The sequence below is a fragment of the Pristis pectinata genome, chromosome 13 (assembly GCF_009764475.1).
Source record: "Pristis pectinata isolate sPriPec2 chromosome 13, sPriPec2.1.pri, whole genome shotgun sequence".
Lineage (NCBI taxonomy): Eukaryota > Metazoa > Chordata > Chondrichthyes > Rhinopristiformes > Pristidae > Pristis > Pristis pectinata.
In genome coordinates, this window is record NC_067417.1 from 22,585,409 (window position 1) to 22,601,313 (window position 15,905).

General features: G+C 37.8%; 1 protein-coding gene across 2 annotated transcripts; it reads left to right on the top strand.

Annotated features, from left to right (window-relative positions):
* The first annotated feature begins 1,177 nt into the window (after nt 1–1,177).
* dbndd1 (dysbindin domain containing 1) lies at nt 1,178–15,905 on the top strand. 2 transcript variants are annotated; one of them, XM_052028530.1, is made up of 5 exons: nt 1,178–1,210; nt 1,677–1,735; nt 8,767–8,904; nt 10,765–10,905; nt 14,329–15,905. In XM_052028530.1, the coding sequence occupies exons 2-5, from the start codon at nt 1,705–1,707 to the stop codon at nt 14,502–14,504; spliced, it is 486 nt and encodes a 161-aa protein (XP_051884490.1). In that variant the 5' UTR covers nt 1,178–1,210; nt 1,677–1,704; the 3' UTR covers nt 14,505–15,905. The 2 variants fall into 2 exon arrangements, with proteins under 2 accessions (XP_051884490.1, XP_051884491.1); XM_052028531.1 differs by lacking the exons at nt 1,178–1,210; nt 14,329–15,905 and adding an exon at nt 13,109–13,151 and having other exon boundaries at nt 1,449–1,735.

Genomic DNA, 15,905 nt, shown 5'->3' on the forward strand with positions numbered 1-15,905 from the left:
TTGTTTATGTGTATCCTGTGTTCTTAATCAATAGCTGCTTTTTCATCCTCAAACAGAACAATACCATGTTTGGGGTTGCTGTATTTATAGTGATGGTTGGTTTGGGTCTGGTATGGGAAATATTATAGGAACGGAGCCAGGTTGGGTCAGGTCTTGTTACCCCTCGACTTGACAATTCCAGAGCTTTCCTTGCTGGATGGATCCCTTGTCTTACACTTTGTAAACTTAATGAACTAAAACTTATGCCCATGCTTATTCACACCAAGTCCCCTTCACATCACTCCTGTGCTTTCTGACCTAAATTAGCTTATGGTTAAACAATGCCCCATTTTAAAAATTCATATCTCTGTCATCAAATCCCTCCATGAGCTTGGCCCACTCCCCTCAGTATCTAATTCTGGCCACTCCACCGTTAACAGCTGTGCCTTCAGCTGCCAAGACCCTAAGTTTTGGAATTCTGTCCCTAAATCTCTCTATCTGCTCTTACTACCTTTAGTACGTTCCTATACCCTCATCCTTTTGAACAAGTTTTTGTTTATCTGCGGAGTCAATATCAAATTTTGTTTTCTAATGTCCTACTAATGGTGGCACGTTGCTTAATAAATACAAATTGAAACTACTCGCGAAGAACACTTCCTTGTATTTTTCACTTTTACATATTTTGAATAAATTGAAGTCTAGATTCAGGGGACCTCTCCCCATAAGTTTTTTTATATAAATTGCTGATTTCATTGTTTTTTATCAGCCGTTTATCCCTTGAAAGTTCCTTTTGCTCAAAAACTGGCTTATATCTAATGTTTTTGTACCAGACCACATATAAAGCAGGCCAATCTATTCACTATAGGTAAAGCAAATAGTTTTCGTACAATCCACAAAAACAGAGTATTGCATTCTAGATTTTCTCCATCCTCTCTAACCGTCTCATTCTCTCTCCTCTTCCCCTCACCCGCCCCAGCCCCATTCAGTGTTATCGCACTGACCTTGATAAATGTTCAATATTTCTTTTAAAATGTTTTATTGGCTTCTCACGTGCAATGTTTTGCGTGCGGCGAGGTTTAATGGTAAATAAAGGGCTGACCTCGGTTCGCACACTCCAGTTAAAATATTTTTGTCAGAGAAAACTGTCAAAAAATTGAAGAGACGATGTTTTAACAAATATCCCCGTGGGACAATGCAACGAAAGATGGTGTAGTCCACATGAATTATTGAGGTAGTTTTGGTTTTATGTTGAAAGACTGCTGGATAAACAAATATTTTTTTTCTGTTCCTCTTCACCACAGCGCTGCACAACTAAATTTGTTAAATCCTTTTGTTGAGAATGTGATTAAGAATTATGTAATGATTCATAGAGTCTTTGAATGAGATAGCGTGCTGAATGGTACACCCCACTCATAGTTTCCCAATCTGGGCTAGCTGCCAGACGGTGTCTGCAGTCTCTTATCCTCATTTGCAATGCAATGCTTACTTTGCACTGTAATCTCCCAATTTGCAATGTGATATGCTTGCATTGCATTGTTGTGTGTGTGTGTGTGCTGGTGCAATGCTCAGATTTTTGAAATGAGATGCTGGTTTTGAAAGCAGGGTGGTGTTGATTTCTGGTGCTACAGCTGTTTCCTTTTACGCGTTCGCCTTTCTCTCCCTTTTTCTCTTCCCCTCTGATGGTGTGGAGTTTGCAGGAAGGTGGAATCGAGTCCAACTGTCTGGATGGAGAAACAAGGAGGGGCGGTAGCTCAGGGTAAGCAAAATCTTACAGAAAAAAATAGTTAACCCTTTGTAATTCAAGGATCTTTATAACCTGCAGCGTTGAATGTGTACATCATGTCTGATTTCTGAAAGTGATATTCACCAAAATCGTTTTATTTTTGATTTACTGTGAATTGATCAAAATGCATTTATAGGCTATTTAAACTGGAAAGGATCGTGCGACCAGAATGAAGGGAAGGCTGTGGTAACACAGTATTTTTTCATGTGCACTCGTCACAAAAAACTACTCGCAAACTTACTGTTAGTAAATTCCTTGTCTAACATTGTGTTTAGTATTAATATTAAATATTTAGATCATACATATTTTTGTGATTATATTTTAAAGTAGAGAGAATTGCCTTGTATAGATCTCATCCAAAAACTGTCTGCATATTCCATTTAATTCAGCTATTTACTAATTCTTCACAATTTGTAACTGATAGGCCCACTGAGAAGTATGTGCACGTTATATGGCGTTATTGCATTATATCTTTAGAATTTTTACTTTAATGTTTTATTAAATACAGGTTAAATCTGTTTCTTTTTAAAGAATGAATTTATATTAATTAGAACAAATGAATCAAAAATATCAGTGGGAGAGGGGATGTTGTTTTGATTTGCAATCTTTCCCTTTCCTTGAAGCTATGGTTCCGAGGACACCAGTAATCTTGTACTTTGCTCTTTTTCACATGTGAACTTTGAGTAAGGATAGCACAAATTGTTTAACCAGATGGAGCGCGACAGCTGAATCAAATTCTATCTTTACCTCACTTCCAGGCAGGTGCATTTCAAGAACCTAGCACACCATTAGCTAATTTCTTTTCCATCCCTTGAACCCAGCAGCACCATGACTAATTGTACCCATTTTTGCAATATTAAGCTAACTCAGTACAGATCAATTCTGAGATCCCTTTTCTGTCTGACTCGTGTACTCACTAAGTTATTAGTTCCATTTTAACCCACTACATCTCCAGAAGGGAGGAGGAACATGTGTTGTGAATAGCGTTTCTAATGACTGTTCTATGATTGCTGCTGAAGGGGGCTTAAGAAGACTGGGCTTAACCAGGCCCCTTTCTCCCACATGATCACATGGAGGAATATTCTGTTGACACTCACTTCCTCAACTCTGTCACTGGATCAACCAATATACAAGGAAATTTATCTCAAGACCAACAGTTCGAGAAAGGGAAGTCAGGGCAACTTGATCTATTCAATAATTTAACAAAAAAAGTGTCAACCACATTCTATAGATAAAGAATAACACATATAAATCAAGCTCTGTGAAAGATAAAAACAGAATTTTACTTCACAGCATTATAACCATTCATCTCTGCTTGTCAGAACAGATATTGTGGAAAATGAGCATCTCAACCTGATCACACGCACATACATATCTATGAGCTGATTTGACTGAATTCATCTGATGTACTTAAATTAATGCTGGGATTCCATACCATGAGTACAGCTCTGTAAAGTAAACCAAGTGCTTATTAAGTCTTTAGACACAGTGAATGTAAATTGTGATATATTCAGAAATAAGAATATAGTAAAGTTAACTAATACTTTGCTGATAATGGGATATGGTTCTGAAATACATTGTTCTTGTTTGGCTGTCTTAAATACTGCAGTTACCAACAAAAAAAAACTGCAGCCAAAAACACTGCGTAATGTTTTACAAACTGTAACCAAAAACAAGTGAAATGTTTGATAAAGTTAAGTGATCTTAGTGGTATATCTCATTTTGGAATAAATTTGAACTAAGTATTAGAAAAAGTCTTATTTATAAATGTTCCCCTGCCATTAAAATTTGTCGGTAATTTCCTTGGTCATTCTCCTAGGTGGCTTCCACCCAAAGTTGACAAAATATGATAAGCTGCATGTACTGAGCTTCTGGCAGTCTTCTGCTGATGTTATTATGAGATGCTCCTGATTACTACCTTAAAAAATTATTCATCAAAATGCTGATTAATTGTAACCTGGATTTCAGCTCTCTAGTAGAACATCTCCCTTGACTTCTTCATTGTTGCTGTAAAATATATATTTTGGTTGAAAATATTACAGACCTATTAGGCAAAGTATTGGAATATAATTCTGAGGTAAAGTGCTGGAATTACAGAAGAAATGAACACTGCTGCCATGTTCAAAAGGCCATTTGCAAGACATTGTTAAATACATTATAGAAAGATTACAGGAAATGATCTATAGTTTATGAATATTTAATTCTTTAAGTAACCTTGCTTTTTCAGACATTAAGGGTATCTGGAGTAGGATTAATTTATTGTGTATACATCAGCTAAAATCACCATATTACTTCAAAGTAAGTAAGGCTAATAGGATAAAGGGACAAATTTTAAATCATCAAAAGAAATTTCACAAAGGAGTTGGATGTTAGAGCTGCACTGATGGAATGAGTTTCACCGAGTTTAATGGCTTGTTGCTGAAGTGCAAGAATGAATGTCAAGCCAACTGGGAAAAAAAGTCATGGCAGAAATGACACAAAGCTATGTCTTTGGGGTATGTGCAGTACTTAAATCCAAACTATGAGGCTGGCAGTAGATTTGGGGTTAAAAAACAAAGAATAGTTGTAGTTATAGGGGCTTTAAGTTCATTGTAATATTTCATTGAGCACTCTGTCTATGCCAAAGCCTCTCATATGAGGATTAAGCAATTGGTGATGAAAAATCTGGTACAAGATGATTGGTAATCTAAAACACCGACCTATTTCTGAGTAGATTCTTTCAGCATACATATTATACCACTGAGAAAACTGTTGAGGTGTGGGACAAGAGCTCTCGCTTCATTATGGAGCAAGGAATGGACAGCTCACTAACTAAGCTTAAAGAATTGACAACAGCTACCTTATCAGTAGTTTTTCAGTCCTGTACACAGCATGGAAAAACCATCTCCATATTTGCATCAACTCCCCCCCGGGTTCTATCACATATCTATACATTAGGGGCAAATAATCTTCCAAACTGCATGACTTTGGGAATGTGGGAGGAAGCCAGAGCATCCAAAGGAAACCCATGCGGGCACAGGGAGAAGTGCAAATTCCACACAGCACCTGAGGTTAGGATTGAATTTTGTGCCACTGTGTCACACCTGGCTTTCTAGCTTGCAAGGGAATAGGTTGGGATTTGGATCAATGAATTAGTCAACAAATAAAATTTACAAATAAAAGGAATCTCCTGTTTTCTGTCATATGGAAGGACAATAAGAATGGCAACATCCTGGTGAATATCTTCTGCACTCCCTATATTGTGGTGACCAGAGCTGCACGCGATGTAGCCTATAAAAAGCAGTTGCACAGCTACATGGATAGGAAAGGAAATAAAGGGATAAGGGGAAAATGAAGGAAAATGGATTAGCATAGATAGTCAGTATGGACAAGCCAGGCTGAAGGGCCTGTTTTTGTGGTCTATGACTCTGATCCTGTGGCTGCAGAGAAATCCATAGGTCAGATGCTCACTGTTTATCGCTTAAGAATAACAGAGTAGGAGTTCATTGGAAAATATCCTTCCAACCAAAGTAAGTCGTTATAACGGAATTTCTTGACCTCTGTGTAATGTAGGATCTCATTATATGTGATTTCTTCTTAACGTAAGGGTACATAAGAATATTAGCAATATTATGCTCCATGTAAATTTACTTAAAATTGTGGAATAGACAATGGATAGTGCACTGTTATGACAATGTAACCTGATGGACAAGTATAATAGACTCTTAGTATCCATGATGAGAACTGTATTGCGCTTATACAATTCTCTGAAACACAGCTAGGTTAGAAGGGGGAAATGTAGTGGGCTTTTAACAAACAAAAAATTGGCAAGGAATCATGCAGAATAACTCCAGAGAAAATAAAAGCATAGCTCTCCCTAAAATTAGAAAGAAGCTGGATTAAAAAATAATGGTGGTGATAAGAGTGGGGTGGGAAATAGAATGATCTGACCTCCAGGCAGAAAGTGGGGAAGAATGACCTAAACTCTTGCTAAGAGGCTCTTCAATAATCACAACCCTAATTTTTTATTCACCAACTGACCCACACCTTACCTTCTCTCTGTTATTAACCATAACAGGGTCCATATGGTCACAATACAAATTGAGAAGCAAAATACAGCAGGTGTTGGAAATCTGAAGTCAAAACAGAAAATGTTGGAATCAGCAGGTCAGGAAACATCTGTGGAGAGAGGTATAGAGTTATCAGTGAAACAGAATTCACAACAAACTGATCAATGATCTTCAGTCTGAAATGTTAACTCTTTCTTATCGCCACAGAAGCTGCCTAACTTGCTTGGTATTTCCAGCACTTCCTATTTTTAACAAAATTAAGACATCATAAAATAAACATTTCAAACTATATTTATAAAGGAAGTCACATTTCAGTACATCAAAGGTTAACAAAACCTTCCACATTCCCTTATTGCCTTTGCTGAACTAGCATTTTCAACATAGTTCTCCAATAGCTACAGTATGTTAGGTGGAAGGCAGCTGACTTTCAGTACATCAGGCAGCAGGTGGTCTTGAAGCAATAAGCACAGAAAATACTTGGGCATCTTTGCAGAGATTTAGTGTTTGAGGTCAATGACTTAGTGTGTGCTCACATAGAAACCTGGAAGGACAGAATTAATAACCAGGATTAGGAATCTTCCCATTTTTAATTTCCACTCTTATTCCAGCTTTTTAACATTTGGCTTAAGTAAGCAAGGTATGTCCTTTGAGAGAGCATGATCATTGTACATCAGGTAAACAAAAACTCCACTAATGCATGTTTACAGTAGCCTGATTTATATACACCATTAAATAAGACAAATACAACTTCTCTCCACTAAATTGAAAGGATCTAAATTAATTTATTAACAAGAAAAAAATGTGTCTATATCTCTTATTTTTACAGATATGCTGTCAAACATGTTCATTTCTGGTATTTTACCATTTCAATATTACCGGTAGTTTTCTTCATTATGAAATATCCTGTTGTACTTTTATACATTTAAGAAATAAATTACCTGCTGTGACACTAGATTACATTCAGGATGGTATGTTCTTAAAGGACTCTGGTATTACTTAAACTGATGCTAGTTTCATTAAAATCTGAAGCATGCTCAAAGTCCAAAGTCTCTTATTAAACTTTGACAAATTTTACTGCAAAAGATTGGTATTATGCTTTTGTTATAGGAAATTTTTTGCCCTAGGCAGCAGAACTCTATGCTAATAATGTCTGATGAATTTTAATTTCTAGAAAAGTTGTTATTGCAACAGAAAAAAAAGTTTGACTTTCCAGTATTTTATAATAGTGCTTAGTTTTCATTTGTTCACTAGATTTTGTTTATTTTTCTTTGTCTTAAATGAAAACTTTTTCATGTGGTTTTTGTGGAATCTTTTATTGAATGTACCATCACTGAAATATGAGAGGGTTCTATTTGATCTTTTCCTTCATGCCATGTTGTATAATTATTGGCAACACACCATTGTACTCTCTCTGCCAAAGCGGCTGTCAATATTTAATGAGTACTGGCTGAGAAATTAATTAATTATCACCCTTATCAGACAGAGATAAGTCCAACAGCAGTTGCTTTATACAAATAAATTGCATGGTGAAATTTATGGACACTCAGTATTCTTCTCACAAACATTGCACTCATACACACAAGCACTTTTTTTAATGCAAACACACACACACACACTTCAGTTGTTCCTCTGAAACTCGTATCTTTAAAATCATTACAGACGTGTACGCAGTGTAACTATGTGTTACTGCACACACAAATATACTGTATATTAGTCCAACATTTTGTGGTTAGTGGTGAAGGGGAGGCACCAGTTGTTGGCCTTGATTATGTTGTCCACAAAGGAAAAGGTGCACCAGCCACTGATTTTCTCAATTGTGACAAAACTTTGAATGTAGTTCCAGTCTAAGGAGACTTGCGGTATCAAGGAATATGTGGGTTTCAAACTGAATATCCTCACAGACAGCAAATTAGGAAGTAAAAAAGTGGGATTAAAAATCAGATTTCTTTATTAGTCACATGTACATCAAAACACACAGTGAAATGCATCTTTGTTCTGGGGGCAGCCCGCAAGTGTCGCCACACTTCCGACGCCAATATAGCATGCCCACAGCTTCCTTACCCGTATGTCTTTGGAATGTGGGAGGAAACTGGAGCACCTGGAGGAAACCCACGCAGACACGGGGAGAACGTACAAACTCCTTACAGACAGTGGCTGGAATTGAACCTGGGTCACTGGTGCTGTAATAGTCTTAGGCTAACATTGTAAAGAAAGCAAAATAAATACATGGGATTAAAATAAGAATAACCTTTTAAAAGTTACAATTTTAAAAATGTTAAGATGAAAGCCATAAAGTTAATTTTCCAGGGCAGAAAGATTCAATAATAATTGTGAATTAATATTCTATCAAAAACTCAGTTGCAAATTGATTGAAAAAAACTTTATTTTTTTTGTTTTTCCAGCAAGAAATATGTAAAAAAAATCCCTATTGTTTGTATTCCAGGCTGTAGCAGTGCATCATGTTGAGAAGCAAGATGTCATTGACAGCTACTTGTTTTTTGTGTTTAACTCTGCAAGTGTGGGTACCAGAATCTGCTGTCTGCTTTACAAAGCAATGACCCAAAGCACTAAAGGTTTGCCTTCATCACGAATGCAAATTTTAACCCATTAAAAATTCATTCTGCTGCGTGCTACCAAGATCTGCAATTTATGAATGCTTTCCTCAAGCAGAACCAGACACAATCAAATACAATTTTCTTCTTAGCTTTTAAACATACAAGCAAATACACTCGAAGTATACTAAACACACAGGCACATATGTGAGTGTGTGCATGTGTCAATTATACATACATAGAAAATATATATTTGCATTTGGTATAATTAATAGAGATATTACTAACATTGATTAGAAATATAAATATAACTTGGTAAACTAGAAGCAACTCCATGGGAGTGATAGGTGAATTAAAATTCCGTTGTATGATTTTCTAAAAATGATACATTTCCCCAATTTAGGAGAGTATGACAAAAATAATCAGAGTCCAAAGAAGCCAACGGATCGTGAACAGTCAGAATCTCACATTCCCCCTGCAAATGAGGAGGATGGAATCCCAATTTCTACGTCAGGATTGCTGCAGGTGGTGGAACGAAGACGTATGTATCAACTGCTGTAATATATTAACTAACTCATTCTATTGCCTGAAATGTAGCCATTCGTATCTTGAATCTGATTCATTGTAAAAGCAACTGAAAGCCCATCTTATTCACAATGTCCTCCTGGTTCCAATGCAAGATATTCATTAATACTCTTGTATGTTGTACCATGAGTTGGGGCAATGTTTCCTTTGCTCAGTTTTCCACATAGTGAGTGTAGAGTTTTGTTCACTGTTGTAAATAACATGTGATCCAAGGAGGTAAGAGAAAATGAGCAGGCCAGCCTTGTGGTGAAAGCAACATTGGTAAAAAGAGAGCAAAACTTTTCTCATTATCCTGTTCATCTTTTCTCTGCTCTAGATTTAAGGAATTGCATACAGTCCATTCTGTCTGTGTTGGGTCTTTAATATTCTTGCTCAAATACTCCGTTCCCATGACCCTGGAAATCTTTTCCTCAACTAACTTTAAAAAGTTATTTTTGAATCTGTTTGAGGAGAAGCAGGTCTTGTAGGAAGGTGCAGGAATGTGCTTCCTCTGGCTGGAGTGTTGAGAATCAGGGGGCCACGGTGTCAAAATGAGGGGTAAGCCATTCAGAACACAATCGGGAAGAAATTTCTTCTTCCAGAGAGTGGTGAATCTTTGGAATTCTCTACCCAAGAGGGTTGTGCAACCTCAGTCTTTGACTATATTCTGGACAGAGAGTGATATTTTTAGATATTAAATAAATCAAAAGATATTATATCTTTATTAGTCACATGTACATCAAAACACACAGTGAAATACATCTTTTGCGTAGTGTGTGCTGGAGGCAGTCCGCTAGTGTCACCACGCTTCCGGCACCAACATAGCATGCCCACAACTTTCTAACCCGTACATCTTTGGAATATGGGAGGAAACTGTAGCACCCGGAGGAAACCCACGCAGACATGGGGAAAACGTACAAACTCCTTACAGACAGCGGCCGGAATTGAATCTGGGTCGCTGGTGCTGTAAAGCGTTACGCTAACCGCTACACTACCGTGCCTGCCCTGGGTTCGTGGGTGCAGGAAAGTGGTGCAGAGGTAAATGATCAGTCACGGTACTGAATGGTGCAGCAGGCACGAGGGGCCAAATGGTTTCCTCCTGCTTTTGTTTCTAATGCTCTTATTCCATTTCCTCGGGAGTAAAAGTTCCCTCCACTCATGAATGACCTTTCAGAAATCCATTCAGGTATTTTTGCCTCCATATTGAAAGTCACTATAGAAAATCTGAATGTGGTGGAACATGATTTAGATGACAAGACAGAGCAGAAATGGCAAGAGTGAGAAACCCTCACAGCCATTAGTAGATAACCATCTGTGAAGGCCAAGCTAGCATAATGCACTCCCACATATTCCACCAGTCCTTCAAGATGAACCATTTCCTGTCAAAAGACTACACAGCTTCACAGGTCTATCCCCATGAATCACTGAGTGTGATGGTGGGAGAGTCTTCACTTTTCCTGCAGATCCAGGGTTATCCATCTCTGTTGTAAACAAGCAGGCTGGTGGAACATTGATGCAAGAAGGTAATTTTTTCCCCCACATCTCCCTCCAGACTGAACTGCAAAACTTCCCAAAACAACTGAGTGAAACACAAGGTAACCCAAAGATGAGCAGATTCTCTTTATAAAACAACTTACTGTTAAGTGCCTTGATTAATCATTCTGTGCAGAATTCATTTAGGGGTAATGCTATGGAAAAAAGTGCATGTAGTGTTCTCACTTATCCTGCAATTTTTAGCTTTGTTTCATAGATTGAGAAGCAGCCATTTACCTAGGAACTTGTCTGCTGATGTCCCCATGCACATCAAGCATTTACTAGCCTGCATTTGTATTCACAGAGCCGCTCAGCAGTGTCTCATCTCTCGAGGTGCACTTTGACCTCATGGATCTGACTGAACTCACTGACATGTCTGATCAAGAGCTTGCAGAGGTTTTTGCTGATTCTGATGATGAGAGTCAACCACATGATTCATCTGCAGGTCAGTGTCAGTGAGTGTTTGCTGAGACAAGGACAAACTCTCAGCCCTGCTGCTTCTTTTTAAAAACGAGGAGCAAAATTGACATGAAGTGTATTGATTGTATATTTAATGACTGATTTAAGTAGAACACAATTTGTATAAAGAAGCAAACCAAAAAACAAAGTATTTCAGATAAAAGGATATTAAAATTAAACAAAGTGGTCTGTGATTGACATCTTGCAAATCAGATGTTGAAAGTGAACCTTTTCCCAGTCTCCCTCCCCTGCCCTCGTGTCTCCCTAACTACTTCTGTTCCATGTATTCAAATCAATCATTATTTCTATCAACTTTTTATTTCACAAACTCTCAGTGGAAACTGAATTTGTGTGAGAAACATTAAAAAAAATCTGAAAAGGTGAGTACAAAAGATGGAATATGGATGATAAAATCCAAATTTTTGACCAGATTGTTGTCCAATATAATTAAAGAACAACCTTATTGGAAAGAAAAAGATTAGAATAATGACTGATGTCATGCCAAAGGCTTCAAATAATTCAGGATACAGATATGAGATGTAAACTAAACTTTCATTTTCTAGAACTAATCAAATAACCTGCATACATGACAAGTGCTGGAGCTATTTGCATGTAGCCAGCCACTTGTATCTTTTGTTATTGTAAACTGCTTTTCTTTTACGCTGAATACAAAATCTTATTCATTTTTGGAATGTGGATATTGTTTGGAACTTGTACCAGTCTCCAGCTGCTCTTGAAAAGGACGCACTCTGTGTGGCAAAGATTTTCCTACCTTCTTTTTATTAGAGTTCCAGGATTTTGATCCAGTAACAATGCAAGGGTGGTAATATCTTTCCGCATGATAATCTTTCACACCATGAGTGTATCACTTCTTAAATTTATCACAACTAACATTTTAAAGATATACATTCTATTAGATTCAGATTGGGAACCAAATATATTTTCTTTGAGCAAATAAGTATCACATTCATTAAATATTTTTTCTTGATATTATTTTTATACAATAAAGCCGCATAACAAACAATATATAAATAATTGAGGACATGAAGGGGAAACTATTGGATGTTGAATCCATTGCAGAGATGAAGATTGATCCACAAGTCATAACAGTTTAGAAAAGGTTAGATTAGTATTAGTGGTAGTTGGAAAGTTAATTAAATGGATGTGTGATGAGGGCAGGCCACTAGGATTAGAATGATTGTTTCTGTGCAGACTAAACACTATTGAGGGCCAAACATTATCTTGCTATGCTGTAATTTATATTTCTGTGCATAAAAAATCTGTACAAGTCCACTTTGCGTCATGGATAAAACTTGGGTTTAAGTAGAATGTTTTTTTCCTGAGAGGAAACAGCTGCACTGTTTTTCCCATGATTTTGTGAGGCTAAGTATTGCAAAATGGAATTGCAGGAATCACAAGCTGATCATTCATATTCACTTGTCTTGCATTTGGGAGAGGGAGGAGGGGAAGACGTATCTTTTTAGCAGTTAAACTGATCCTGACTGCTTTGTAAAGATTGAACATTTTAAAATTGGTTAAAGTAGACGACAGAAGCAACAGGAAAATTTTATCCACCCTCCACCCCCCCCCCCCCCCCAAAGCTTCCAAATACAGGTTCTCCCCAGGTTACAACAGGGTTCTGTTCCTGACAACTGTCCATAACCGAAGCAGTTTGCAAGTCGGAGATGTAGCTACCCGGCAATATGTTTAAAAAGAACATTGGCCAACAAAGGGCAATATATAGTTAAATCAGGGCATTTAACTCAACCATTCAGATATTGCCGTGAACCAAGTTCCCAAGGTGGCAGAAGATGCCTGCAGCAGCCAGCAAATCCATCCCACTGGTCTGCCAAATGCTCGTTCGTATGTGTGGGCTGTACATTAGTCTGGTGTTTGTAACGTGGAGAGGATCTGTACAGTCTGATGTGACACCGTTGAATCAAAGAACTTTGGTATGTTCTTTTTCACCCGAGAGAGTCCAGCATTTGCTTGTACTGGATTACTGCTTTAAATCTCCTTACGTGGCTCAGTGTCAAACTTTGTTTGCTAAAACTTCTGTGATCTTCGAAGCAATGTTTTGCTCCTTTGAAAGTGCTACCCCAATACATAGTTGTTGTTGACTGTAAGCCCTCACAAGGAAACCTTTGTCTGAAGGTGAAAAGGAGTTAATTCTGTTCTTTTTTTTAAAGTGACATGAATGAAACAAATGAGGAATTTGGATTGAAAAGCAAAAGATTGCAGACAGGAAAATCTGAAATAAAAACAGAAGGTGCCGGAAACATATTGGGTCCATACAATAGGTCAGTCAGCAGCTGTGGAAAGAGAATCAGAGTTGACATTTCAGGTCAAAGACCCTTCATCAGAACCCCTTGGCAATCCACCCACCTGGCGTTTGACATTGGTCCAATCAGATCAATTAACAATTAATCATCTCTGGTACATGACGCATTCCAACTTTATTGCATTTACCCTGTAAAGCATGGATCCCCAGTCACTGAGTAAAGGATGGAGTCCAGTTGTTTTCTAACTTGAGACTAACTTGACACCCAGAAATATATTTTAAAACTTAGAATATCGACATGTGACCATCAAAGCATAAAGATTGTGGTCAACAACAGTTATATGTTGAACAGCACATCCATTTATTTCATTCAGAGATTGACCGTTCCTTACAAGTTTGCTATGGAATATACTATTTCCTTATTTACTTGACCTATAAAAGCAGAGTTCCAGGCCATGAAAGACCCAACAGCCAGGAATTCGCAGTCAATGGAGAGCATTGCTGACTGCATTGAAACACATTTGCCCATAAGCAGCCTGCCCAGAGGATGGAAGTCCTGCACGGTGAGGCACAAGTCAGCAAAGGCCATTCCCCTAACCTAGACAGCTGTCAAACTGACATTGAGCACTGGTGCCGGGGGGTGGGGGGGGGGATTGGAAATATTGGGCAGCATTGGGAGAGGAAGGGAGGAGATGAGAAGAGGAAAAAGATTGCCATTAGTTTCATAATGGACAGGGTACAGCATATTTAAAGAGAAATTGGCTTTCTACATAATTACAGTGCTGAATGGCTTGGTTCCCATTGAGTTTTAATGGCAGCAAGACACTTTTGTCCCATAGTTACCTGACAAACAGAATGACCACAGTTCTGTGGTCTGAACTGCCAGCTTACTGCTGATTGGAGGAAACCAAAACTTCTTGGTGCAATCCTCCCAGCCAGAGCTTCCAGTATCAGAATCCTTCTCAGTGAGGGAAAATAAACTGCCTTTTCCAGATTTTACTCACAAGCAGTCTTCTATTTTTGAAATATAGTTTTTCGGCGACGCTACCTAAGATGCATCTTGCTCCGTAGAGGTTGTTGGAGTTTCTGAGGCCCATCATACAGTAACCGTTCCATCTTGTTTTGTAGAACTGAACCAACCATTGATGTATCCAATTATTTCACATGGAACACATTTAAAATCCCCTTCATGGACAAGAGCCAAGAGTGAACAGACCCATGATAGGAAGCACCTGAATGACCCAGATGCTCCTTTGAAGATGTCAGACCACTTTCAGACAGTTGAAACACACAAGAAACCCTAGGGACAAGAGAGGAGCTTGTTTCTGTATGGAACTAAATGTGCAGTGCCGAATATTTCTACTGCCTCATTCATGATTGTTCTTCCTCTGTGCTATTCTTTGGTTTTTATCTAAATTAACAAAAACAGATTTGCACAATCTGTCCCTGCAGTGATATTTCTACCCCAGGTCATCAAAGCTGTGAAAATCAAAGTATCAATTGCACTCCATTCTCATGCTTTAGGTGCTGTGTACGGGACAGTGCTGTGGCCTTCATAGGAAAATATCTGAAGAACTGAAACTTTGTATTGCCTTGAGTAACTCAATCAGGTGGCTTCATTTATCATTTAAAAAAAAATTCTCATATCATACATGGTTATAAATTTCAAGTCAAAAGCTGTCACTTGGTGTCAAATGGAGAGTATTTGTTCTCATTTGGCAGCTTCAGTGGGATAAGTCTGACACATTCTCCATTTCACTTCATACATAGGTAGTGCCTGCAAAATGCACATCCTAGGGGAGGAGAATGCAGGCAGTGAATGCACAAAAGGGGGATTAAACCTATGCAAGATAGGGAATCTCTCGCCTTTGACGGTTAGAAGAACTCTTCCACTGCAAGGAAAGCCAAGTAATTCATAAGTGTCTATTACATTTTCTCGACTGAGGTATCAAGATAAAAGAGAATCTTCATTTCTCAGGCAGCACCACTGGGTAGGATGTAAATTGTATCAAGTGTATTGGTATGGAGATTATCATTAATCTATTGGACTAAAATAATTTCTAAATCAGTGGTTTTCTTTTCTAGTTCCCAAGCTTAGTAATACAACATTTTGTTTCCTGTTACATTTATCCATTTAATAAGTAAATGTCCTTCCTGCCCTGACATGTGAAAAACATATTCATTGAAAGTAATGGCCTAGCTGAGCCAAAATATTAACTGATTCCATGTGATTTACTTACATGGGTAAAGAAAATGAATTCAGCTTTAAATTTTGTTGTACAAAAGCCATTACTCTAAACCAAAATATTGCACTAGCTGAACTTGTGTACAAATGAGCGATTTGTGGCTGATGCTAACTTTATTGTTCAGTAAGCTGTCCTTGTAAGTTAAGGTTTGTCTGTGTGACCAGAAAGCTGCTCTCATTTCCTTTCGAAAAGAATAATCAGTTGCATCCCTATTCACACTATTTGAATGCTATGGCTTGAACCAGGTGCTATACCAATTGAGATAGACTATTTACTTTAAAGCCTACGTTAATACCAAAACACATTAGGATCAAACAAGCTGCAATTGGCTTTGTGGTAAACTGCCTGAATTTAATGTTATTATTTGCAAGTTTTAAATTAACTTTAAGACTTGCAAGTGATCTTGAAGTTCTAGTCATCTTTTATATTGGTTTGTTAAAGTCATGTTATAATGATAGA